The sequence below is a fragment of the Rattus norvegicus genome, chromosome 1 (genome assembly GCF_036323735.1).
Source record: "Rattus norvegicus strain BN/NHsdMcwi chromosome 1, GRCr8, whole genome shotgun sequence".
In the NCBI taxonomy this organism is placed as follows: domain Eukaryota; kingdom Metazoa; phylum Chordata; class Mammalia; order Rodentia; family Muridae; genus Rattus; species Rattus norvegicus.
In genome coordinates, this window is record NC_086019.1 from 49,519,398 (window position 1) to 49,545,318 (window position 25,921).

General features: G+C 41.7%; 1 protein-coding gene across 7 annotated transcripts in view; it reads right to left on the bottom strand.

The window, feature by feature from the left end:
* Positions 1-25,921, bottom strand: part of Rsph3 (radial spoke head 3) — a 58,753-nt gene that overhangs the window by 12,410 nt on the left and 20,422 nt on the right. For 2 of the 7 annotated variants that reach the window (XM_006227909.5, XM_008758741.4), the window contains exons 3-8: positions 10,461-10,602; positions 7,758-7,903; positions 6,636-6,839; positions 4,556-4,718; positions 2,563-2,649; positions 1,897-2,242 (exon numbers count right to left, since the gene is read on the bottom strand). In XM_006227909.5, the coding sequence (XP_006227971.1) occupies positions 1,902-2,242; positions 2,563-2,649; positions 4,556-4,718; positions 6,636-6,839; positions 7,758-7,903; positions 10,461-10,602 (1,083 nt within the window). In that variant the 3' untranslated portion in view covers positions 1,897-1,901. Of the gene's footprint in view, positions 1-1,787; positions 2,243-2,562; positions 2,650-4,555; positions 4,719-6,635; positions 6,840-7,757; positions 7,904-10,460; positions 22,626-23,013; positions 23,085-25,921 lie in introns of those variants that run through there. The other 5 variants (XM_039081295.2, XM_006227910.5, XM_039081299.2 and 2 more) reach the window with 5 other exon arrangements.

A 25,921-nucleotide genomic window follows, 5' to 3' on the forward strand; every position in this document is an offset into this window, starting at 1 on the left:
TTTTTCAACTATAAAAATAAAATAATTTGGCGGCTGGAGAGATGGCTCAGCGGTTAAGAGCACTGGCTGTTCTTCCAGAGGTTCTGAGTTCAATTCCCAGCAACCACATGGTGGCTCACAACTATCTGTAATGGAGTCTGATGCCCTCTCCTGGTGTGTCTGATACAATGTACTCGTATATATAAAATAAATAAATACTTAAAAAATAAAATAATTTTATATTTACTATTAAATTTAATTAAAATCTTTTAATAAATAGCAATAATTTTAATCAAAAATTTTGGGCTTTTGCTAAAGTCAGTATGTTACAGATTTTAGAATGATGATAGACTGTTTAACATGGGAGACCTAGCCCAGCAGTGGATAGCAATAAGTTGAATGTTTCATATTCTGCAGAGCAGTAACTCACTTAAATCTGTAGTCAGTGCGTCCCAAGGGCAGAGGGCAGAGGACGACGCTTATGAGGCTGAAGTCCACCAAGGCTCTGGTGACATGCTGTAACTCACTGCATTTGTTACCTGCTGCAAGTCACTCCATTTCCTAGCTCTAGGGTCTTCATTGGTAGCACGTACTCAAGGCAGCTACACTACTAGACGATGAGAGTGCGAGGGTGTCTGATACAGACCCTAAGGTCTGTAGCTCCTGCGTGGTGCCTGACATGCAGCAGTTAGTTACCTGTTCATGTCACTGACTGACTTAGCTAAAGGAAGATGGAAATAGAAACATGAGTGCACGGCTCCGGAAGTGCCCATGATGTTTAAGTAGTATTGTGATATACATGGAGAACTGGGTACACTCGTTTTATAGTCATAATCACGTATACACTCTTGCTCTGGTCTTAGGAAATTATAGTGGATACATCAATAAGTCAAGCCACTCCATGACTGCAGATTCTACCTCTGCTGGCATTTGAAGACTTGATGGGATGCTTGCCTGACAATGCAGGCTTCAGTTACTGCCAGCAGCCATAGGGCTGAGGTGGTCATTCCAAAGAGCCAAGTTAAGTCACGAGTGACTCCTCTATATACTACGACTTTCTACAATACACATTTTTCTTTTTTTCTCTTTTTTTTTTCTTTTTTTCTTTTTTTTTTTTTTCGGAGCTGGGGACCGAACCCAGGGCCTTGCGTTTGCTAGGCAAGCGCTCTACCACTGAGCTAAATCCCCAACCCCTACAATACACATTTTTAAGAGACAAGCAAGTTACGTTAACTAGTATGGAAAGACATACTATTTGGTAAAGAATAAGATATGTAAAGAACACTTTGTTGAGTCATGCATGAACCTAACTAGCCCACAAAAGGTCTGGGCACTTCTAGCTGGCAGCAGAGCTGTGTGTGGAGGGAGGGGACTGCTTTGCTTTGCTTGGCAATGCCTGAAACTTCTCTATGATGAGATATGAAAAAGAAAGATGCGAGAAGCAACAGGTCCAGATCAGTCAGTAAACCTTTGTCAAATACTGATGCTGGAGGGGGTGGCTGTTTAATTTACACAACAAGGGCTCAGGTGTGGCAGCCCAGCCTTTAGGAGTGCGCTTAGGTATTCTTTACCGAGTGAATGGGCTAGTTTCCTACAGAGGAGACAGGCTTAATGGCTGACAGCACCTATTATCTAAGTGAGACAGGAGACCTACCGAAAACAGGTTAACCACAAGATGAGAAGGATTAAGAAAAGACACACTTACTAGTTATATATGAGAGTAATGGGAAACTAGTGCTTGGACAAGATTCTTATTAGTAAGACATCATGGCCTTTGAATATTCTGATAAATAAATGAAAAAGTGCCATTTTTTATTAGTTTTATTTTTTTAATCATAATTGATTTGTTCAGCCAACTAGACAAAAAGACTTGGCGGCTGAGTGTCATATAATTTCTAAAGCCTGGGTCATACGCACCATTACTACTGACCAGATGTTGAGCTGCTCTCTGGCTCCAGTGATCCTTCTGGTTGTGACAACTCCTCTCCTACAGGCTCCCTCAGTTCTGTTTGGTCATTCTGCCATAAGGAAGACCCCTCTTCCACAGGCTTCTTCTCTTGGACTGGTGCTGTCTGTGAGGAGTATGTATCTAAAACTGGCTTCTGGGTATGGAGTGTGGTTGACTGCTGTGATTCTAGACTCACCGAGGGGTCTGGCACTGTGTTAGGGTCGTTAGGCACATCATCCGACCTCTGAGCGGGCTGTGCAGCTTCCTTACTCTCATAATCGTTTATCCTTCTTTCAACCACTTCACGGATCAACACTGAAAAGGTCAGAGGTCATTTTGAGTTCCCATACTTTCTTTATAGACAAGTACAAATATCCCTAGGCCTCCCCCTTCCCCATCAGCCTTTATACATTTAGCACATACAACTATCAATTAATGCTTTGAACGGGTTATATCTTTCCGTCTTTAAAGACGCCATGTATGAAGCAACAATAGAAGATATATAACGCAATTACAGGAAAACCAGAGAAAAAGAGGGTGAAAACTGTTAATACAGCTGACAGCCTCGAGGTTTATTGTCACTAACACTAGTGTCCCCCACTTGCACTTCTTGGCTTTTATGTAAAGTAACTTACTGTCAAGCACAGTTCTTCCCACCATGCTGTGCTCCATGGTCTTCTCAACTTCATTCAGCAGCCATGGCAGGAATCCGACCTCAATATCTGCAAGAAAGGATTTCATTAAGCCATTTCTGCAAATCATTAGACAGACTGTTTCCCCAATGTAACACTGCTTAGCATCACCATCTTCTCAACATAAATGTTAAATACACTCACATAATGTAGCAGGAATGGTGGGGCCACCTCTCTGTAAACGCTGGGGACCTCACAAAAGCACCTCCTGCAGGAGGACCTAATTGCCACTGCCTGAGAGTCCAAGGATTGCTGGCACAGACAATGCCAGCCAATCAGGAACTGCTGTTTAGAAGCAATGCTTTCTGGGACCCATGGGGTGTGGGTGGAGGGTACTAGAGGAGCTCGCAGCAGTGCTCAGAGAGCTTGCTTGCTGTTTCTCACCTGCTCCCAGAGTCTGTAGTTGGCACTGAGCCACCTCACCTCCAACCCCCAAGGGCAGGTAGGGTCAGGTGTCATAGTTCAGGGTACAGGCAGCAACATAGCATAGCTTTTTGCCACATTTTCTAAATATGCTCTGGTTAATTTCCATTCTACTGCAGTAGAAGCAATATTTTACAAATGATTTCTACAGTTTTACAAAAGTTACAGGACGTTATTCTTTACCGATTTAGTGCCTGGCCTTTAGCCATTAACACCCTGAAGCTGGGAGTAGAAGTTTTGTTGAATTCTTATTGATCTTTAGTGCTTCCATTTGATTTTCTGCCATTTGAGCTCCATGGCTGCTGGAGAGAACCTTAGACCCCTCTAGTCTTCTGTGCACATCTGGAGTCGGTCGATCATATCACTGAGCTCACTACTGTCCTCCATCACCTAGGATGCTAGCAGCTGGTTCACTTTATCATGGCACTCATTGCTTTCTTTTGTCAATTTATCCAGAGATACTAGGTGCAACCAACCAGCATAATTGTTTTTCTTATTTTTCCACAATTTGTCAAAAGTTTTAAATGCAGTCACTAAATTCCTTGCTACTCACAATAGGTTAATCAATATATTCAAATGCATTTGTCTACATAAGTTGGTTAACTAGTTCACATAACAGGTTTTACTGACCACCATGCTTCTAGGAGAGGCTTTAGTAAATGTAGGTGTTAGCAAATAGGAAAACCAGGACCATATACTTCTTTGTTTTGGTGGGGTGGGGGCAGCTTCAAGACAGGGTTTTCCTTGTGTAGCTCTGGGTGGCCTGGAACTCAGAGATATGCCTGTCTCTGACTCCTGAGTGCTGAATTAAAGGCATACATCATTACTGGAATGTTCCAGATCCTTAAAAAAATTTATTCTTATCCTTCTGTTGCTCTAGAACCACACTTAGGGTAAAAATATGTGACAGCCAGGGTTCTCTATAGAAACAGAATGAATCTATGTATAAAATTTCACATACTTTATGATTTAATTTCTAAAAAATCATTTCAAAATGAGAAAACTGATGGTCATAAAACTTATGAAACCGGGGTCTAAACTCATGTTTTTCACATCAACTCTTTCTATTATATAATCCTGCTTATCAATAAGGAGCTGCTAATATCCTAAATCAATACCTTTATAACACACTGCTTTAAAGACTTAAGCTTTTCTTTTGCTTTCCAACAATGCTATGTGTTTAGAAGGTATGATACTTAAACAACTACAACTGACTTTTTGTTTCAGAAATATAAAAATTCTAATTCAAAATAAAAATGATTAGGAAGGGCATGGTGGCACATTCCTGTGTTTTCAGCATCCAGGAGGGAGAGGAGGAGGTAGGAAAATCATAAGTTTGATGCTGGCCTGGACTACAAAAAAAAACCAAAAAACAACAACAACAACAACAACAAAAAAAAACCCAAAAAACAAAAACCAAAAAACCAGGGCAGTGATCTTACACATGAAATAAATTTGAACCAGTAATAAAATTCTCAGCATAACAATGAATCTAATAAAAATTTCTACAAACCTCTTTCAATTGGATCATAAAAATAGCCACTATTCCTGAGACTGTCAAAGACAGACGGGAGAAGGTCAGCCAGGTACCGCTGAGCAAATGCACGAGCTGAGATCTTCTGTGACGTCTCATTCTGCTTGTGTACGATCTCCCACTGCTGTCTCTTACGGCGTTCCTGCCAAGGGAAGAGATGCCATTGCATATGGAGATCTGAGTATTTTGTTCCCTCAGGCACTAGGACTACTGAGGCTGAGGATGTGGAAATGTGTCTGTCAAGGACTCACCACAATGTTAACACATTTGAGCAGTGAGTGAGTGTTGAGTTTAGGAAGAAAGAAACGAGGTAAACCTCATCTCCTGAGCCATTTCAAATAAATCATTTCTATGATTAATGTATGAGTGTTATCAACAGGATAAGGGCAGCTGGATACAGCAGCACAAACCGCTAATTCCTGTCCTAGGGGGGGTTGATACAGGAGAATGGGGGTTACACTGGGGGAGACCTTGTCTAAAACAACTATGACAAATGATACTTTTTACTAGTGATATCATAAAGTAGTACTTACTTGAAATTATATTCTTATGTATTTTCCACTGAAGGACATTGGCCAATGATCTGACTTGTTTTTAATGCCTCTTTGAATTAGTAAGGCTAAACTGGCTTTCGAGATCATGAAAGCTTGTTTTTTCTTTTTTAGTATATATTTGTCTCCTTTAGGTCAAACAACATCTATAAAGCTAATGAATGCTTTGCTATATGCCTGTATTAAGCGGGGGGCATTAACAGTCTTCGAATAACCTATCTTCTGTTTAAAAACAAGTATGGATCTAGATGACGTAGATTCTAGCTGTTTCCATGATCTACTTCCTGACAGCAAGCACATACTTTGTAAAGATCTTGTTTCTGTGGTCAGTGTCTATTTTATATATGCAAGCAAAGACCTGCATAGAACATTTCTACGGAGCCCTATGTTCTTCAAAGAAACAACTACTAATTTTGGAAGAATTATTAATTTGGGAAGAAAATATTAAAACCATCTGATTATGTCATATTTAGTAGACGTTTTCTACAAATGTACCTTTTTTTAAGACTATTTATTTTATGTATGTGAGTACAATGTCGCTGTCTTCAGACACACCAGAAGAGGGCATCAGGTCTCATTACAGATGGTTGTGAGCCACCATGTGGTTGCTGGGAACTGAACTCAGGACCTCTGGAAGAGCAGTCAGTGCTCTTAACCACCGAGCCATCTCTCCAGCCCCCAAGTGTACTTGTCTTCACAGTACTTTGGGCTCTTTGGGAAATAGTTCTCATTGGTTTAAGTATTCGGGCACTACCTTTTATCTATTTGGTGTGTAGACTGACAGCCACTGTCAATACCAGAAAGACCCTTAAATATAACACAGTATAGAATTTTCTAGCTGTAGGCTATTGATACATTTTATTAAAATGAGTTATAAAACTTTTCTTAATGAAGATTCCTAAAACATAATTTGGAAACAAGGTCCTGGCCACCAGGAAGCAGGCAGAGCCCTCTCTTCAGTCTGCCAACCATGTATCCCATGAGCCCCAGCAGGTCTTGCTTCTTTCCTTTCCTTTATCCTGCTGCTATTGGACCATGGCAAGTCAAGGTATTCTTTCTCTAGTGCTCCTTTCCAGCTCTCGACATTTAAGAGCAGCATCCAGCTGGACTCACGGTACTGAAGAACTGCATTTCATTGGGAGCTTTGGGAAGCTGACTCAGATACATTAATAGAAGGTGAAATTTACAAAAAGTGAGAGATTCATGATCTACAGGAGAGGCCTGAGCAACAAAGACTGTAGGTCACCTTCACAGGAACATTTCTTACGGTGCTTGTGTTCTTCATGTAAGTAGTTACTATTTATTAAAAAAGATTACTGGCTTCATGGTATGCCATATGTAAGTTTGGACATAATGTATTACGTAGCCAAGAGACTAAGGGACAGTTTTGGGTACTCAAATAGGGGATGGGTCTAGCATATGCAGGGCTCCAGTGTCAATCCCAAAGAAACAAGAGAAGAAATAAAAGACCAAGACAGGCAGGCAGGCAGACAGACAGACAGCTGCACCTTTTCTTCTCGGTGCCTTCTCTCTTGCTCTTCCAGTCGCTGCACTTCGGCCAGCTCCACGTTCCGGATCTCTTCATATGCGTACTGACTGGCCCGCAGGTTGGCCAGCTCCTCCTCTTCCATCACCTCTAAAAGGGCCTGCTCAATCGTCTTCCCCACCAGAACCTCTAACATTGGCTTGACTTCAAGGTCAAAGTCAAAGAGCTGAAAACAAAGGAAGCACACAGACTTTCAGTCACGAGCGCATGCACGGTAAGAATGTAAAGGGGGTGACGAGAGCAGATTGCTGGGTAGCCTGTGCGTCAGACACTGACTACTACTGTGTGTGCTTTGACTCTCAAAACAACCCTACAAGGCACACAGGAACCTTCTGATCACAGGCAAAAATCTATCAGGTTAAGCACAATCAAGGAAATCTATGTTTATCAATGTGAACTCTAACACTTAATGATTTTAAGCTAGAATTCTGAAACTAAAGGGAAGTGTCCTGACTTTCATATTCTGTTTTTTTTTTCCCCCTGCTAAACATTGACTGGCTGTTCTTAAAAATGGCATTTGAACTAAGGACTAAGAATAGTGTCCATCTGAAGTGACTCAAGTCTAACAAGTCACCACTTTCTCTGCAGAGCTTGAAGACTTCCTTTCCAAATTTCAATGAGTTTCTCAAGTTCCTTTGTTCCCACTTCTCCATAACCTCATTCATGTAGTCAATGACTTTAACTCCATAAACTGGTCTATTACGCATTCCATGTGGCAATGAAAATGTCATTCAGAGTTCTTAAACATACAGTGCTTTCATAAAAGTTATATACTCCACAGTGACTTGTTAAGTCACTGAGAGTGGAATCTCTTATATAAACAGTAGTCCTCTTCCAAATTATTTGGTACAAATCTTAGGTATACACATTAAGTAAACATGTAAGCAAAACTGAATGTGTAAAAATGTTTGTAATGAATTTGTTTCTCATCAGAAAGTAGGAACAATCAAAATAGTGTACTTAAAAACATTTCTTGGTACTACAGGATAGGTCATTATCTGGAAAGAAATCCAAGAAATGAGTCTGATTTGAGTCTATGAAACTCAGTTTTCAAGGTAGAGGGAAGCCAGAGGATGTACCGTACCTCTCCTTCTAGTATCTGAGTGGCCACATCTTTGCCAGTTTTGGCAGGAATGAAGAGGGGTGTTGGTGGTCTGTCCAGAAATGCATCTGTCTGGCATTCCATGTCGATTTCAACTATGCGGTCAGCAATTTCTTCAAGGTATAATTCTAGAAAGAACATTACAGGGCTTACGATTAATTATATCCCATTTTTGGTACATACATGCATTTGAGATGTTAGCTCACCCAAACAGAATTAAGTTACCAGGCATGGTGGCACATACCTGCCAACCTCAGCACTTAAAAGGCTGAGGGGGAGGACCTCGAATTTAAGGCCAACCCAGGTCAACAGTGAGTGTGAGTTCAACAGTCAAAACAACGAAATAGACTCCTAAACCGAAACGATAACAAATTAAATGAATTAGAAAATAAATCTTAGAATGAAAGTACTCAACACTTTCTCATGGCTGAGAACGCCCTGGCCTTTTCATTGTAAAATGGGATTAAAAGAGAACATGACACCATAGGTGCCTGAGTGAAGAGTGAACAGCGCTTGTAGGAGACTGCGTTTTAGTAAACACAGGATTGGCTGTAAGTGTGTTAGGTGCCTGGGGACTTTAAGAATCATGCACCAAACCACCTTGCTCTTTGGTATTCTCCTATGCATAGTTTAGAAACAGACACATGCAGACACGTGTCGCATTAATACCTGGATGAGGCAGGGCGACATGTACCATGTGAAGCACTTGAACACTGGCATTAAATACTGAATACAGGATCCAGCCAAGATATAGCTCGCTGCCCTCAATCTCCTCATGTGTTAGAAGGGTCAGTTACTTGTCACACAGAATCTTTTTAACACAAGCGAGTAACAGGTAAAGGGCCAGAGGCAACAGTAAAGAAAAAGTAGGGCTTTATCAGTTAATATTCGGATGGTTCTGAAGCTTGGCTTGAGACCCCCCTCTCCAACACACACACACACACACACACACACACACACACACACACACACACACACACACACACGCACACGCACACATTAGCCAAGCTCTCCTGTTTTGAGCTGATGATTTTGAGTTGATCACACTCAGAGCTTTCAGACACACCTAGGCCCAACACTAAGCCTCAGCTGTCAGGATCACAAGGATAGCTAATCACTGACACCCACTCATTCTAGGTTTGGCTTAAGAGCAGGGGGAAGCAGTGTGGTTTATTCTTTTTGCTTTTAGTTTAGAAATAATCCTGGTGATCTGCTTATGGCCTTCTCTGCATAGAAGGAGAATCTCAAGTCACATCAGTCTAAAGAAAACACCAAGTACTGTCAGATTACCAAAGTCCTGTCAACAGGAAATGCCTTGTCCAGCATGGCCTGGTCCTGGAAACCTGACTAGGGGCAGTGAAGAAATGAAGAAAGGACACATAGACACAGCACAGAAAGACTGGGGTCAGGTGGGCTTTGCCCACTGTGATGGAGTGGCACCTACTATCCCAGCAACCCAGAGTCTCAGCACATTTATGCACACCATGGGATGGGGTGGGGAGTGGTTAGCGAGTCTCTGTAGGAGTGACTGTAGCAAGTAGTCTCAGGCCATAAACATCTGGGAGGAGAAAGCTGCAGTTGCTTATTTTTGCACACACTGGTCAATCACCCGTAAACACATACTTGCACACTGTCAATATTCACACTCAGAGCAGAAGGCTTGGCCAATTTGCTATGGGTCTGAAGCCCATGTCAATAATACACGAATTTACTCAGAACTTCATGTGCTGCTTACACATTCCCTCACGGTACCTGTGTTATGTACACACTCAGTCAGGGCCTCCTTAGCTCCCCATAAGGAAAGTCTCTACAGCTGAGAGGGAGGCAAGCAGGGAATCCTGGAACCTGCTTTACAGACACCTATGTGCAAAGTCAAAGAGAGCAAAGGAGACAGGCCAGTGCGAAAAGCAGATGACTAAAAATGAGTGGGTTCATTCTCCCTGAAGGACAAGTAAATGTCCACACAGAGCTGCAATGCTCTCTTGTCAGTCTTGAAAGGAAAAGTGACTCATGTTGGGCTGTGAGTAATAATTCTACTTTAATAGTGTGCTGGCTAATTTGATGTCAACTTGTCCATGCTTGGAGTCATCTGAGAGGAAGGAATTTCAGTTGAGAAAATGCCTCCATAAGATTGAGCTGTAAGAAATCCTGTAGGGCATTTTCCTAATTAGTGATAGAAGGGGAGGGCCCAGCCCATTGTGGGTGGTGCCATCCCTGGGAAGGTGGCCCTGGGATCTATAAGAGAGCAGGCTGAGCAAGCCATTGGGATGTAGGCCAGTAAGCAGCACCCTCCACGGCCTTTGCATCAGCTCCTCCAGATTCCAGCCCTGCTTGAGTTCCTGTCAGGACTTACAGACTACAATGCGGAAGTGTGAGCCAAATAACCCTTTCCTCTCCAAGTTACTTGGTGGTGGTGTTTATCACGGCAGTGGTCACCCTCACTACGACAGACATACAATATGTGGAAAGGGCAGAGGGAATGTGTAGTCAAGGGACTCTTATCAAGTCCAAATCCCTCCTTCTAGTACTTCTGACACTAATGATATGAGATCTATTTGTTTACTAAACAGATGTCCTTACCATATAACAGGGATACAGAAATATTATAAAGAAAACAAAATGTAAGCTCCAATGGACTGACATGAACAGCTCGTGAGCTGTGATGCCAGGGGCGTGGTCAGATACCTGTCTGCACATCCACATGCTTTCTGCCCTCCACGGGCTCAGGTGTTCGTGGTCTGAGTTGCTGTTGGGCTCGTTTTCTGGCAAGAGCCCTTCTTCTGGCCTGCTGCTGCTGCTGAAGCTCTAGAGGGTCCGGCTGTCCAGGCTGAGAGGGACAGACAAGGCTTAGAAAGAGCAGACAGTACTTCTCAAAGCAGACAGCTGCTGACACGGACCAGGCCACCCCTGGCTAGCAGCAAAGCTGTGTCAGCTAATGGCTCCTGATGATTACTGGTGTGATGAGGGCCATTTTGTTGGGATGTGGTCAGCTGACACAAAGCTAACAGCAAACGCACAGTGGGACACATGGGTACAGAGTCCTACTAACCCTATTTCTCTCTATTAAGCACTTTTACCACTAATTCTTCTGGTGCCTAGTAAAGTGTGTGTGTGTGTGTGTATTCTGTTACAGTAAATTTTTAGTGATAGTAAAGAAATGGAAAACCATTATTATTTTTTTTAAATCTGAGTTTAAGGGAATAGATTTCCCTTGAATTTTTATCAGTTCAGTTCAAAGAGAAAACATCCTGAGTCCAAAGAAAGCTTCTTCAAGTACACAAAATAAGCTATTAAGAGGGCTGGAGACACTGCCTGTTGTAACTCAATACAATTATGAAAGGAAAAGGGAAATTGGATAGTATTTTGAATGAAAAAAGTTTCAATATTTGAAACTTGAACACATTTTAAATCTTGTATGACTATGTATTTGTATATGTGCAAGTTCATGTCTGCGAGTGTGGGCTGGTAGTCCATGAACCATAGCACATGTACAAAGGCCAGAGGACAACCCTGGGTGTCATCCTCAGAAATGCCACCACCACCTAAGAGACATGGTTTCTCACTGGCCTGGAGTCTACTCATTAGCCTAGACAGGTGGCCAGCGGGCCCTGGGGATCCTCCTGTATATACCTTCCCAGTTCGGGGATATCAAGTGTGCTCCCCTAGACCCAGCTTTTTTTTTAGTGGGTTCTGGAGATCAGACTCAAGTTCTCATGCTTACAAGACAGACACTTTCCTACTGACCATCTCCCAGCCTCCATGTTTTTATTTTTAATCTTCATAAAGGAACTGTACATATTTACAGGTCACAGTGTGACATTTCAACACACCGATACAATGTGTTGTGATCAGATTATAACAATGACTATATCTGTCATTTCTGTGAATTGGGCACACTTAAAAGTCTTTTTTTTTTATCTTGATTAACTTGAGTATTTCTTATTTACATTTTGATTGTTATTCCCCTTCCTGGTTTCTGGGTCAACATCCCCCTAACCCCTCCCCCTCCTCTTCTATATGGGCTTCCCCTCTCCATCCTCCCCCCATTACCACCTTCCCCACAACAATCACGTTCACTGGGGGTTCAGTCTTGGCAGGACCAAGGGCTTCCCCTTCCACTGGTGCTCTCACTAGGCTATTCATTGCTACCTATGAGGTTGGAGCCCAGGGTCAGTCCATGTATAGTCTTTGGGTAGTGGCTTAGTCCCTGGAAGCTCTGGTTGGTTGGCATTGTTGTTCATATGGGGTCTCGAGCCCCTTCAAGCTCTTCCAGTCCTTTCTCTGATTCCTTCAACGGGGGTCCTGTTCTCAGTTCAGTGGTTTTTTGCTGGCATTTGCCTATGTATTTGCTGTAATCTGGGTGTGTCTCTCAGGAGAGATCTACATCCGGCTCCTGTCGGCCTGCACCTCTTTGCTTCATCCATCTTGTCTAATTGGGTGGCTGTATATGTATGGGCCACATGTGGGGCAGGCTCTGAATGGGTGTTCCTTCTGCCTCTGTTCTAAACTCTGCCTCCCTATTCCCTGCCAAGGGTATTCTTGTTCCCCTTTTAAAGAAGGAGTGAGGCATTCACATTTTGGTCATCCCTCTTGAGTTTCATGTGTTCTGTGCATCTAGGGCAATTCAAGCATTTGGGCTAATAGCCACTTATCAATGAGTGCATACCATGTGTGTTTTTCTGTGATTGGGTTACCTCGCTCAGGATGATATTTTCCAGTTCCATCCATTTGCCTATGAATTTCATAAAGTCATTGTTTTTGATAGTGGAGTAATATTCCATTGTGTAGATGTACCACATTTTCTGTATCCATTCCTCTGTTGAAGGGCATCTGGGTTCTTTCCAGCTTCTGGCTATTATAAATAAGGCTGCTATGAACATAGTGAACCACGTGTTTTTGTTATATGTTGGGGCATCTTTTGGGTATATGCCCAAGAGAGGTATAGCTGGGTCCTCAGGTAGTTCAATGTCCAATTTTCTGAGGAACCTCCAGACTGATTTCCAGAATGGTTGTACCAGTCTGCAATCCCACCAACAATGGGGGAGTGTTCTTCTTTCTCCACTTCCTCGCCAGCATTTGCTGCCACCTGAGTTTTTGATCTTAGCCATTCTCACTGGTGTGAGGTGAAATCTCAGGGTTGTTTTGATTTGCATTTCCGTTATGACTAAAGATGTTGAACATTTCTTTAGGTGCTTCTCAGCCATTCAGCATTCCTCAGCTGTGAATTCTTTGTTTAGCTCTGAACCCCATTTTTTAATGGGGTTATTTATTAAATGGTCTGACTTATTGAGTTCTTTGTATATTTTGGATATAAGCCCTCTATCTGTTGTAGGATTGGTAAAGATCTTTTCCCAATCTGTTGGTTGTCGTTTTGTCCTAACAACAGTGTCCTTTGCCTTACAGAAGCTTTGCAGTTTTATGAGATCCCATTTGTCGATTCTTGATCTTAGAGCATAAGCCATTGGTGTTTTGTTCAGGAAATTTTCTCCAGTGCCCATGTGTTCGAGATGCTTCCTCACTTTTTCTTCTATTAGTTTGAGTGTATCTGGTTTGATGTGGAGGTCCTTGATCCACTTGGACTTAAGCTTTGTACAGGGTGATAAGCATGGATCAATATGCATTCTTCTACATACTGACCTCCAGTTGAACCAGCACCATTTGCTGAAAATGCTATCTTTTTTCCATTGGATGGTTTTGGCTCCTTTGTCAAAAATCAAGTGACCATAGGTGTGTGGGTTCATTTCTGGGTCTTCAATTCTATTCCATTGGTCTATCTGTCTGTCTCTGTACCAATACCATGCAGTTTTTATCACTATTGCTCTGTAATACTGCTTGAGTTCAGGGATAGTGATTCCCCCAGAAGTCCTTTTATTGTTGAGGATAGTTTTAGCTATCCTGTGTTTTTTGTTATTCCAGATGAATTTGCAAATTGTTCTAACTCTCTGAAGAATTGGATTGCTACTATGATGGGGATTGCATTGAATCTGTAGATCACTTTTGGTAAAATGGCCATTTTTACTATATTAATCCTGCCAATCCATGAACATGGGAGATCTTTCCATCTTCTGAGGTCTTCTTCATTTTCTTTCTTCAGAGGCTTGAAGTTCTTATCATATAGATCTTTTATTTGCTTGGTTAAAGTCACACCGAGGTATTTTATATTATTTGGGACTATTATGAAGGGTGTCATTTCCCTAATTTCTTTCTCGGCTTGTTTCTCTTTTGTGTAGAGGAAGGCTACTGATGTATTTGAGTTAATTTTATACCCAGCCACTTTGCTGAAGTTGTTTATCAGCTTTAGTAGTTCTCTGGTGGAACTTTTGGGATCACTTAAATATACTATCATATCATCTGCAAATAGTGATATTTTGACTTCTTCTTTTCCAATCTGTATCCCTTTGATCTCCTTTTGTTGTCTGATTGCTCTGGCTAGAACTTCAAGAACTATATTGAATAAGTAGGAAGAGAGTGGACAGCCTTGTCTAGTCCCTGATTTTAGTGGGATTGCTTCAAGTTTCTCTCCATTTAGTTTAATATTAGCTACTGGTTTGCTGTATATGGCTTTTACTATGTTTAGGTATGGGCCTTGAATTCCTATTCTTTCCAGGACTTTTATCATGAAGGAGTGTTGAATTTTGTCAAATGCTTTCTCAGCATCTAATGAAATGATCATGTGGTTTTGTTCTTTCAGTTCGTTTATAAAATGGATTACGTTGATGGTTTTCCGTATATTAAACCATCCCTGCATGCCTGGGATGAAGCCTACTTGATCATGGTGGATGATTGTTTTGATGTGCTCTTGGATTCGGTTTGCCAGAATTTTATTGAGTATTTTTGGGTCGATATTCATAAGGGAAACTGGTCTGAAGTTCTCTTTCTTTGTTGGGTCTTTGTGTGGTTTAGGTATAAGAGTAATTGTGGCTTCATAGAAGGAATTCGGTAGTGCTCCATCTGTTTCAATTTTGTGGAATAGTTTGGATAGTATTGATACGAAGTCTTCTGATAGAATTCTGCACTGAACCCATCTGGACCTGGGCTCTTTTTGGTTGGGAGACCTTTAATGACTGCTTCTATTTCCTTAGGAGTTATGGGGTTGATTAAATGGTTTATCTGTTCCTGATTTAACTTCAGTACCTGGTATCTGTCTAGGAAATTGTCCATTTCCTGCAGATTTTGAAGTTTTGTTGAATATAGGCTTTTATAGTAAGATCTGATGATTTTTTTAATTTCCTCTGATTCTGTAGTTATGTCTCCCTTTTCATTTCTGATTTTGTTAATTTTGGACACACTCTCTGTGTCCTCTCGTTAGTCTGGCTAAGGGTTTATCTATCTTGTTGATTTTCTCAAAGAACCAACTTTTGGGTCTGTTGATTCTTTCTATGGTCCTTTTTGTTTCTACTTGGTTGATTTCAGCTCTGAGTTTGATTATTTCCTGCCTTCTACTCCTCCTGGGTGTATTTGCTTCTTTTTGTTCTAGAGCTTTTAGGTGTGCTGTCAAGCTGCTGATATATGCTCTCTCCTGTTTCTTTCTGCAGGCACTCAGAGCTATGAGTTTTCCTCTTAGCACAGCTTTCATTGTGTCCCATAAGTTTGGGTATGTTGTACCTTCATTTTCATTAAATTCTAAGAAGTCTTTAATTTCTTTCTTTATTTCTTCCTTGACCAAGTTATCGTTGAGTAGAGCATTGTTCAACTTCCATGTATATGTGGGCGTTCTTCCCTTACTGTTATTGAAGACCAGCTTTAGGCCGTGGTGGTCTGATAGGACACATGGGATTATTTCTATCTTTCTGTATCTGTTGAGGCCTGTTTTTTGACCAATTATATGGTCAATTTTGGAGAAAGTACCATGAGGTGCTGAGAAGAAGGTATATCCTTTTGCTTTAGGATAGAATGTTCTATAAATATCTGTTAAGTCCATTTGGCTCATGAGTTCTCTTAGTCTGTGTATGTCTCTGTTTAATTTCTATTTCCATGATCTGTCCATTGATGAGAGTGGGGTGTTGAAATCTCCTACTATTATTGTGTGAGGTGCAATGTGTGCTTTGAGCTTTAGTAAGATTTCTTTTATGTATGTAGGTGCCCTTGTATTTGGAGCATAGATATTTAGGATTGAGAGTTCATCTTGGTGGATTTTTTCCTTTGATGAATATGAAGTGTCCTTCCTTATCTTTTTTGATGACTTTTAGTTGAAAATCGATTTTATTCGATATTAGAATGGCTACTCCAGCTTGCTTCTTCTGACCATTTGCTTGGAAAGTTGTTTCCCAGCCTTTTACTCTGAGGTAGTGTCTTTGTCTCTGAGGTGTGTTTCCTGTAGGCAGCAGAATGCAGGGTCCTCATTGCGTATCCAGTTTGTTAATCTATGTCTTTTTATTGGGGAGTTGAGACCATTGATATTGAGAGATATTAAGGAATAGTTATTACTGCTTCCTGTTATATTCATATTTGAATGTGAGATTATGTTTGTGTGCTTTTCTTCTGTTTTGTTGCCAAGACGATTAGTTTCTTGCTTTTTCTATGGTGTAGCTTACATCCTTATGTTGGGCTTTACCATTTATTATTCTTTGTAGGGCTGGATTTGTAGAAAGATATTGTGTAAATTTGGTTTTGTCATGGAATATCTTGGTTTCTCCATCTATGTTAATTGAGAGTTTTGCAGGATACAGTAACCTGGGCTGGCATTTGTGTTCTCTTAGGGTCTGTATGACATCTGTCCAGGATCTTCTGGCTTTCATAGTCTCTGGTGAGAAGTCTGGTGTGATTCTGATAGGTCTGCCTTTATATGTTACTTGACATTTTTCCCTTACTGCTTTTAATATTCTTTCTTTGTTTTGTGTATTTGGTGTTTTGACTATTATGTGATGGGAGGAGTTTCTTTTCTGGTCCAATCTATTTGGAGTTCTGTAGGCTTCTTGTATGTTTATGGGTATCTCTTTCTTTAGGTTAGGGAAGTTTTCTTCTATGATTTTGTTGAAGATATTTACTGGTCCTTTGAGCTGGGAGTCTTCACTCTCTTCTATACCTATTATCCTTAGTTTTGATTGGATTTCCTGTATGTTTTGGACCAGTAGCTTTTTTTGTTTTACATTATCTTTGACCGTTGTGTCGATGATTTCTATGGAATCTTCTGCTCCTGAGATTCTCTCTTCTATCTCCTGTATTCTGTTGGTGATGCTTGTATCTGCGGCTCCTTGTCTCTTCCTTTGGTTTTCTATATCCAGTGTTGTTTCCCTTTGTGCTTTCTTTATTGCTTCTATTTCCATTTTTAATTCCTTCACCTGTTTGATTGTTTTCCCGGAATTCTTTCAGGGGTTTTTGTGATTCCTCTCTATAGGCTTCTACTTGTTTATTTATGTTTTCCTGGATTTCTCTAAGGGAGTCCTTCATGCCTTTCTTGAAGTCCTCCAGCATCATGATCAAACGTGATTTTAAATCTAGATTTTGCTTTTCTGGTGTGTTTGGATATTCAGTGTTTGCTTTGGTGGGAGAATTGGTCTCCGATGATGCCATGTAGTCTTGGTTTCTGTTGATTGGGTTCCTGCACTTGCCTCTCGCCATCAGGTTGTCTCTGGTGTTACCTGTTCTGCTATTTCTGACAGTGGCTAGACCTTCCTATAGGCCTGTGTGTCAGGAGTGCTGTAGACCTGTTTTCCTGTTTTCTTTCAGCCAGTTGTGGGAACAGAGTGTTCTGCTTTCGGGCATGTAGTCTTTCCTGTCTACTGGTCTTCAGCTGTTCCTGTGAGCCTGTGTCCTGAGTCCACTAGGGTCGCTTGGAGCAGAAAAGTTGGTCTTACTACCCAAAGACTATACATGGACTGACCCTGGGCTCCAACCTCATAGGTAGCAATGAATAGCCTAGTAAGAGCACCAGTGGAAGGGGAATCCCTTGGTCCTGCTAAGACTGAACCCCCAGTGAACGTGATTATTGGGGGGAGGGCGGTAATGGGGGGAGGATGGGGTGCGGAACACCCATATTGAAGGGAGGGGGAGGGGTTAGGGGGATGGTGGCCCGGAAACCGGGAAAGGGAATAACAATCAAAATGTAAATAAGAAATAGTCAAGTTAATAAAGGAAAAAAAAAGTTGGTCTTACCTGTTGCTTGTGGGGGGCTGCTTTTGAGCTCTCCGTGAGGGCGGTAACCAGGAGGGCCTGCGCCGCCTTTTCCCGGTGCCCCCGTGCACCCAAAAGTCTTATTAACTATTTTATTTTTTAAAAAATGTTGGGCCTGGGAAGATGGCTCAGTGGTTAAGAGCACTGTCTGCTCTTGCAGAAATCCCAATTTCAATTCCCAGCAACCACATGGTGGCTCACAACCATCTGTAATGAGATCTGATGCCCTCTTCTGGCATGCAGTTGTACATGCAGACAGAGCACTTATACATAAAATAAATAAATAAAATACTTTTAAAAAAGTGTTATACGCAAGGAACCTTATAGCACATAACACCTTGAAAGTGACTTGCTTTTTCCTAAGTAGTCACCTGAGTCATCTAGGACCTTACCATGTCCCAATAACCCACCTGCCTGCCCCTACTTGTGCTGGGGTTTATAAGATGGCATTAGATTACCACGGAGCTGGAGTTACAAGTAGTTATGAGTTACCCAACATTGGTGCTGGCAAACAAACTCAGCTCCTCTAACTGCTAAGCCACCTTCCCAGCACCTCTACCCCACAACTCTGCCTTTGCTGAGTACAATTTGGTTGGACGGACACATTTTCATCATTTACCTCATGAAAAAAATATTAAGAATATGACAATACAGGTTGCTATGAATGCTCATATGCAGGCTTATGTATAGAAGCGTTATCTGTTTGAAACAGGTAGATGCAGCTGTAAGTTTGAATGTATCTTTCCATTTCTATGGACCCTTGAAGCCCTTATTGTCAGTTTTTAAATGTTAGTGTGGTAATAGGTGTGTAGTAACTATGTCACCACAGCTTAAAATCGTATTTCCCTAATGGCTAATGCTACATCTTTTGATGTGTCTGTCAGGATTATCTTCTCCTATGGCTCACAACTTTTGACATTTTCTAATTGGTTTGCATATTTTTAGCTTTTAAGTTTTGAGAATTATAATTTCCATAAGCCCTTCATCAGCATGCTGTTTACCTGTTGGAGTGGTTTGTAAGTTTTGTAGCTTGCCCTTCTGCTTCTTTACAGGGCTTGTCATCACTCCAGCTTTGTTTCTGTGAGAGCCACCCTCTCAGGATCATACGAATTTTTTTTATATTTCACATTTAAACCTGTCCATTTGCAATTTTCTCCTCATTGCTTCTTTAAAGCAAGGATCCCTACATAGCTCAGACCGGCCTCAACCTAATGATCCTTCTGCCTCAGTGCCCCCAAGTGCCCCTGCTCTTTCTACTTAGGACTGCCTTGGCATTTGGGGTCTGTGGTGATTCCACAGAACTTCGAGTGTTGTTTTTCTATCTCTGCTAAGAATGTGACTGAAATTTTGATGAGAATTGCACAGAATCTTTAGACCACCTTGGATAATAAACATATTTGCATTATTATGCCAATCAATGAGTATGATGTCTTCCCATTTGCACTGCTAACTTTAACTTCTTCCTTAGGTATAGACATCTTTCTCTTCCTTCAGTATCTTTCTATGCTTTGAAGCTACTGTCAATGGAAGTTTTTCCTGATTTCTTTCTCTGTAAGTTTGTTATTGTTGTGTTGATTTTGATTTTAGTGGTAGTTGTTGATTTTGTATCTTGGTACTATGCTGAAAGTGTTTATCAGGTCTCTGGGGGCATCATTAGGGTCTCTGAAGTATGGGAAACTTTGACTTGCTCCTTTCCTGCACATGTTCTTTTTGTTTCTCTCTTGCTTTATGCTTTAGGTAAGATATTGAGTATTATATTGAATAAGAGTGGATGTACTGGCCTAGCTCCTGATTTTAGAGGAAATGTTTTCGGTGTTTCTCCATTTAGGGTCCTGTTGGGTGCATGTTTATTATGCTTTGGGTGCTCTCCTGTTCATCAGGCAGGAGCTGAGCACTTACCACAGGGGCTCTCTGTACACAGTTATCTCCTGCTTTCTGTTCACACATCCATCTATGGCAATCATTTGCATCTGTGGGTCAATCTTGCTTCCGTGGGATGAAACCACCTTGGTCACAGGCACATCTTTTTTAATATGTTGCTGAATACGAATCATGGGAGTTCATGTGTGTTCATCAGGGAAACTGGTTTGTATTGGTTGTAGTTTTGTTTCTTTGCCATGTCCTCCCCTGGCTCTGGCACCAGGAAACACCAGTTTTCTAGAGCAGGTATGATTGTCTTCCTATGCTGTAACTGCTTTGGAGAGCACTGCTCAGCTCTTTCTTCAAGGTTTGGGACAATTTGGCAGTGACTGCATCTATCCTTTACCTTTTCTTTGGGGAAACTTTATTACTGGTTTAAACTCATTACTTGTTATGGGTCTGGGTAAGTTACTCATCTCTTTGTGACTTAACTTTGGTAGGTCATTTGTGTTTTTATCCATTTTTCTAGATTTCCCATTATTTCACTTTAATTTTATCTGTATCTATATCTATATATCTGTGTGTATATTTTGCATGCATGTGTGCCTGGGCATCATGTAATTGCCCAGTGCCTTCAGAAGCCAGAGGAGGGCTTTAGACCTCTGGACTTGGACTTACATATGATTGTGAGCTGCCATGTCGGTGCTGGAAACACAAACTAAACAAATAGTTTTTAGGGTCTTTCAATACTCCTCAAAGTTGTCTACAAACACAATGGAGGAATATTACATCTGTGCTAGAAAGGCAGTGTGGTCCCAAGGCCAAAGCCATATGAGGACACACAGAGGCAAACTACAAATCAATTTCCCTGATGAACACAGACACATTTCCCAGTAAAATTCTTGAAAATCTTATTCAACAACATATTTAAAAGATTATATACCATGACTAAAAACAGGTCCTCTGGAAGATTAGCCACTGCTCTCTTCAGAACCAAGAGTTTCCATTAAAAAAAGCAAAACAAAAAACATGTTTTCAAAGTATTCCCCAATGATTATCTGGAGTTTGTAAACTCCCACTTTTACCAATAGCTTTATTAATTAGCTTTTCTCTCGCTTCTGGTTAGTTTGGTTAGAGCCTGTCAATCTTGTCTGTCCTTGCAAAAACTTTGGGTGAATGGAGTCTCCTTCACTGACCTCTAACCTGGTCTTTATTGTTTCTTGTCACTTCCTGCTTTTAGCTTTGGCTTGTTCTTGTTCTTCTCATTCTTGGGGCACATCATTAGGCCACTTATTTGAGATCTCTGATTGTTGCTGTTGTTGTTTTGAGACAAGCATTTTACTTTGTAACCCAGGTTGGCATGGAACTCCCTATGTATGTCAAAGCTGAACTTTAACTCGTGGTGCTCCTCTGGCCTCAGCCTCTCAAATGCTGGGACTACAGATACATGCTACCATGTCCAGTCTCTCGATCTAATTTAGTTATAAACCTCCTCTCATAACTGCCACCCTGATTTCTACAGTGCATCTGGGGTATTCAACAGTATATTGTTCAGTCGTTGAGAATTTATTTCAGTAGGGTTTTTCCCCTTTTATTCCACTATGATCTGATAAGGAATAAAAATTATTTTGATTCTTTTGTATTGTCTTATTATTTAAAAATGCTTTATTTAGGGGCTGGAGAGATAGCTCAGCGGTTAAGAGCACTGACTGCTCTTCCAGAGGTCCTGAGTTCAATTCCCAGCAACCACTTGGTGGCTCACAACCATCTGTAGTGGGATCTGATGCCCTCTTCTGGTGTGTATGAAGTCAGAGACAGTACATGAAATAAATAAATAAATAAATATTTAAAAAATGTCTAATTTAATGAATGTATGAACATTACAAAAGGCAATAATTTAAAACATAATAGATCAGATGGCACAGAAATTAGAGAGGTAAATTATAGCTTTAAGAACACGTTCTAAACGAGTCATATCATTGAAAAGCACCTCTTTTTTGTATTTATTCTTTCTTTGTGATCTAGAATGTGGTCCACTTTAGAAAAAGTCCAGGGGTTGCTAGAGGAAGTGCACATTTCATTTTGTTGGTTGGAATATTCTGTCAATGTTTGATCTGTTTGATCTATGGTACAGTTTAACCCTGGAGTTGGTTAATTTTTAGTTTTAATAGCCTATCTAAAGATGAGAATGGGGTACTGAGACCATCTATTCTTATTGTAGCAGGATCCATGAGGCCTTTTGTGCTCATTTGTACTTGTTTTACAAAACATTTGACATGTGTATTTATAAGTGTTGATCTTGGTGGGCCAGTCCCTCATTAATGTACAGTGGCCTTCTTTATCTCTTCTTTGGTTTGCAGTTGGCTTTATCACATGCCAAAAAAGCCACCTGTGCCAGCTTATTTTTGGCTTCTGCTTAAACTGACTTCATTCTTTGGTTCTAGACTCTCAGCAGTGAGCTTTTTCTTGGATATAACAGATAGTAGAAATAATTTTTAACCCAATCAGCCAGCCTGTAGCTCTTTTCTAGTGATTTGGATCATTTGCATATGGAGTTATTGAGAGATGTCTACTAATGCCTGTTTTGTTGGATTGATGTTTTTATTGATTGGTGTTGGGGATTTCTTGTTTACTGTGTTGGACACGATAGATTCCTTTGTTAATCTATTTCTGATGTAAGATTCCCTTTTCCTCAGACTGTCTTCCTCCACTGAGTAGAGCATTCTTTAAGTAGCTTCTCAAGTGATGGATTGCCCTCCAATGTCCTGATTTCATCATAGCCTTGGAAGACAGATGTCCTGGAGACAACAACCTTGGCTGGAAGTTATGTCTTTCAGGGTTTAAAGTATCAGCCATGCTTCCTGGCCTTTGGAGTTGCTGATGAGGGATTGAGAGACAAAATTTTTTGGGTTCAGATGCCATATTAGCAAACTTGACCTAAGTTTAAACTCAAGTAAACTAACAGGACAGTACCCAGCATCAGTTTCCAAGTTACCTCTCCCCAACAAAACCTGAACTAGCTCCACTTTCTAGGCTACCCAATACCTGCATCTCCAGGTTATCCCCCACCCTCAAATCCAGCATTTAGCACCAGTTTCCAGGTTAATTCCTAACAAATCTGCCCCTCCAGGTTACAAGCCCACCCCCTGCCTAACCACCACCAATCATGAGGGAAGCAGAAGTTAAGTTTACGGTATGGTTCCCAGCACCAGCCAATGATGCTAAAGGCCCCCGACTAGATGCTTGCCAGGTTAGAGACACTCACCCCTCGTTTGCTGCTTTCTATAAAACCTTGTCTCGATGAATGTTCAGGGTTTTTTCTTCACTGGAACTGTCCTGTGGGTTGGCAGTGAGTTAAGCCCAAGCTAGCTCGAATAAAGACCCTGGTGTGTGTCTTAGTCAGGGTTTCTGTACAAAACATCATGCCCAAGAAGCAAGTTGGGGAGGGAAGGGTTTATTCAGCTTACACTTCTACATTGCTGTTCATCACCAAAGGAAGTTAGGGCAGGAACTCACAAAGGGTAGGAACTTGGAGGCAGGAGCTGATGCAGATAACATAGAGGAATGCTGCTTACTGGCTTGCTTCCTCTGGCTTGCTCAGCTTGCTTTCTTATAGAAGCCAGGACTACCAGCCCAGGGATGGCACCACCTGAAATGGCCCTCTCACCCTTAATCATTGATTGAGAAAATGCCTTACAGTTGAATCTCATGGAGGCATTTCCTCAAGGGAGGTTCCTTTCTCTGTGTTAACTCCAGCTTGTGTCAAGTTGACATACAAAACCAGCCAATACAGTGTGATTGCATCGAATTGGCTCCTGACTGGTCTTTCAGGGTTTGCAAACACTTCCTTAGTACTACATTTTGGTGCATTGGCTGGGAAATTCCCCAGGGCTTTCAGAACTACTAATTTGGAGGGTCTCAATGAGGACAAATCCAATCTAGGTCTGTCTATATTTGTGTTTGCATCACAATGATAAACTTCCTGCTTTCTGTCCATCCCCACACTAAATCTGTCCATGTGGTCTGTGCATGGTGTAAGCAGTTTGGCCCACACTTAGGAGGTTTGTGTACTGAGCATCTGTGCAGCATCATGGGCTGTGCTTTGTTCGTGAATTCTGAGACATGAGACATTTGTAATTCTAGAAAAAGGCCTTGAATCTGTATCTGTGGCCAGGTTGTAGTTAAGACGAATGAGTCAGGGGGCTGTGGCTTTCAGGCCAGGAGATGTCCTGAGCCTCGACATGGGGTGGGCATGGGCTCCAAGAGCCAAAGGTGCCTCACCAATCTGATTACTTTTGTCTCTTCCTGATGAAGGGACACGTTTCTTTTCTTATGTGTGAGTGCTACATATTGATTATTTCTCTCTTCTGACTGATGAGAGAAAAGGTCAGACTTGTGTATGTGTGTGCTATCTGACAGAGAGGAAGGGATGAGGGATGAGTGTCTTTTGCTTAAGAGTGCCACTTTCTGGTTGTTTCTTGTTTCTGCCTGAAAGGGGAAAGGAGGAATTGGTGTTTCATGTGTTATATTTGTGTTTATTATTACGAGGTGATTTTAATGGAAGTATTAACATAGGAAAGCACCTTCAACCCCATTAGAACTGCTCCTTGGCCATTTTAATGATATTGGGGGGGGGGAATCTCTCCATCATTACTAAGGAAGATAAACTGACCACACTCTGCAGGTCAGGATGGTCCATTTTCAACAGCAACTGGCTCCCAGAAGGATCCTTTGACCTGAGATTAGTCCAAGGGATTGAGAAAGTCATTTTCAAACCCAAATTTGGTCACTTGGACCAAATACCTTATGTGGTGGTTTGGTGAGATCTCCTAGTGAGGGGAAGACCCACCCTCTTGCTTAAACCTTTTCTCTCAGACAACAGGCAAAAGTTCTTGCCTTGGCTACCAAAAAGGCCAAGGATACAAAGGAAGACATTCCGGATCATTCATCTCTTCTGCACCACCCCCTACCTGGTCCTCCAAGGAGGAATGGAGGAGGATGTTATCTTCCCACCCCCACCTCAATTAACCCCTCGGGTGGAATGGCAGCCACTACAGGCCACTCTGCAACAGGCTGTCCCATCACAGGCAGGGGGAAGGGGACCTGCTACAGGGACACAAAGCTGATGGGGATGCCTCTTGCACCAGAGTCTGTCATCCTGCTCTTGAGTACAGCTTGGTTGGTTGATGAACAAAAGAACCAACCTTATCACTATTGTCCCTTTGCCACCAGTGACCTTTATAACTGGAGAACTTAGAATTCTTCCCTTTTCAGACAATCCCAGAGATCTACAATCTCTTAGAACAGTTCTCTTCACCCACCAGACCATTTGGGATGATTGTCAACAAAGTTTGCACATTCTCTTACCACAAAAGAGAGGGAATCCAGGCAGAGGCCAGGAAGCTGGATCCAGGCCCCCCAGGGGAGCTGGCCAGTAGCCAAGCAGCTATTGATGCTTGCTTCCCCTAACTCACCCAGCCTGGGATTTAACAGCATTGAAGGTAAGAGGAGGCTCATGGTCTACCATCAGGATTGGCTGGCAGGTCTCAAGGCGGCCACAGATGGCCCACAAATCTGGCCAAAGTGTTTGACATTAGGCAGGGAGAAAATGCAGCTTTCTTAGAGAGGGTCAGGGAAGCATTCTGACATTGCTCCCATGGACTTTGAATCAGCAGAAACAAGGTAGCAGCAGCAGCAGCTCTAGCCTTTATTAACCAGGCAGCATCAGACATCAAGAGAAAGATCCAGAGGGTTGAGAGCAGGAGGAAAGAGTCCGAGGGACTTAGTGATAGTGGCAGAAAGAGTGTTTAATGGAAGAGAGACTGCAGAGGAGAAGCAAATGAGAGGACAGAGGCAACAAACTCATGACCCGGCAAAGACCCTGTTGGTAGCCACAACCAAACTAGAAGACTGTAAGAGATGCCTAAAATATATAGCTTTTGAAGGAAGAGGTAAGGGGACCCCTAAGGATCGAGAATTCACTTAACAAAGAATGTACCTATTGTAAGGAGAAGGGCCACTGGGCCAGGGAATGCCCCAAGAAGAAGTAGTCTATCCAAACCCTGTCCTTAGAAGATGAAGAATGGGGGGATAGCATTCAGATCCCCTCCCTGAGCCTAGGGTAACTTAAAAGTGGAAGGGAAACCTACCAGTTTTCTTGTTGACAGCAGAAC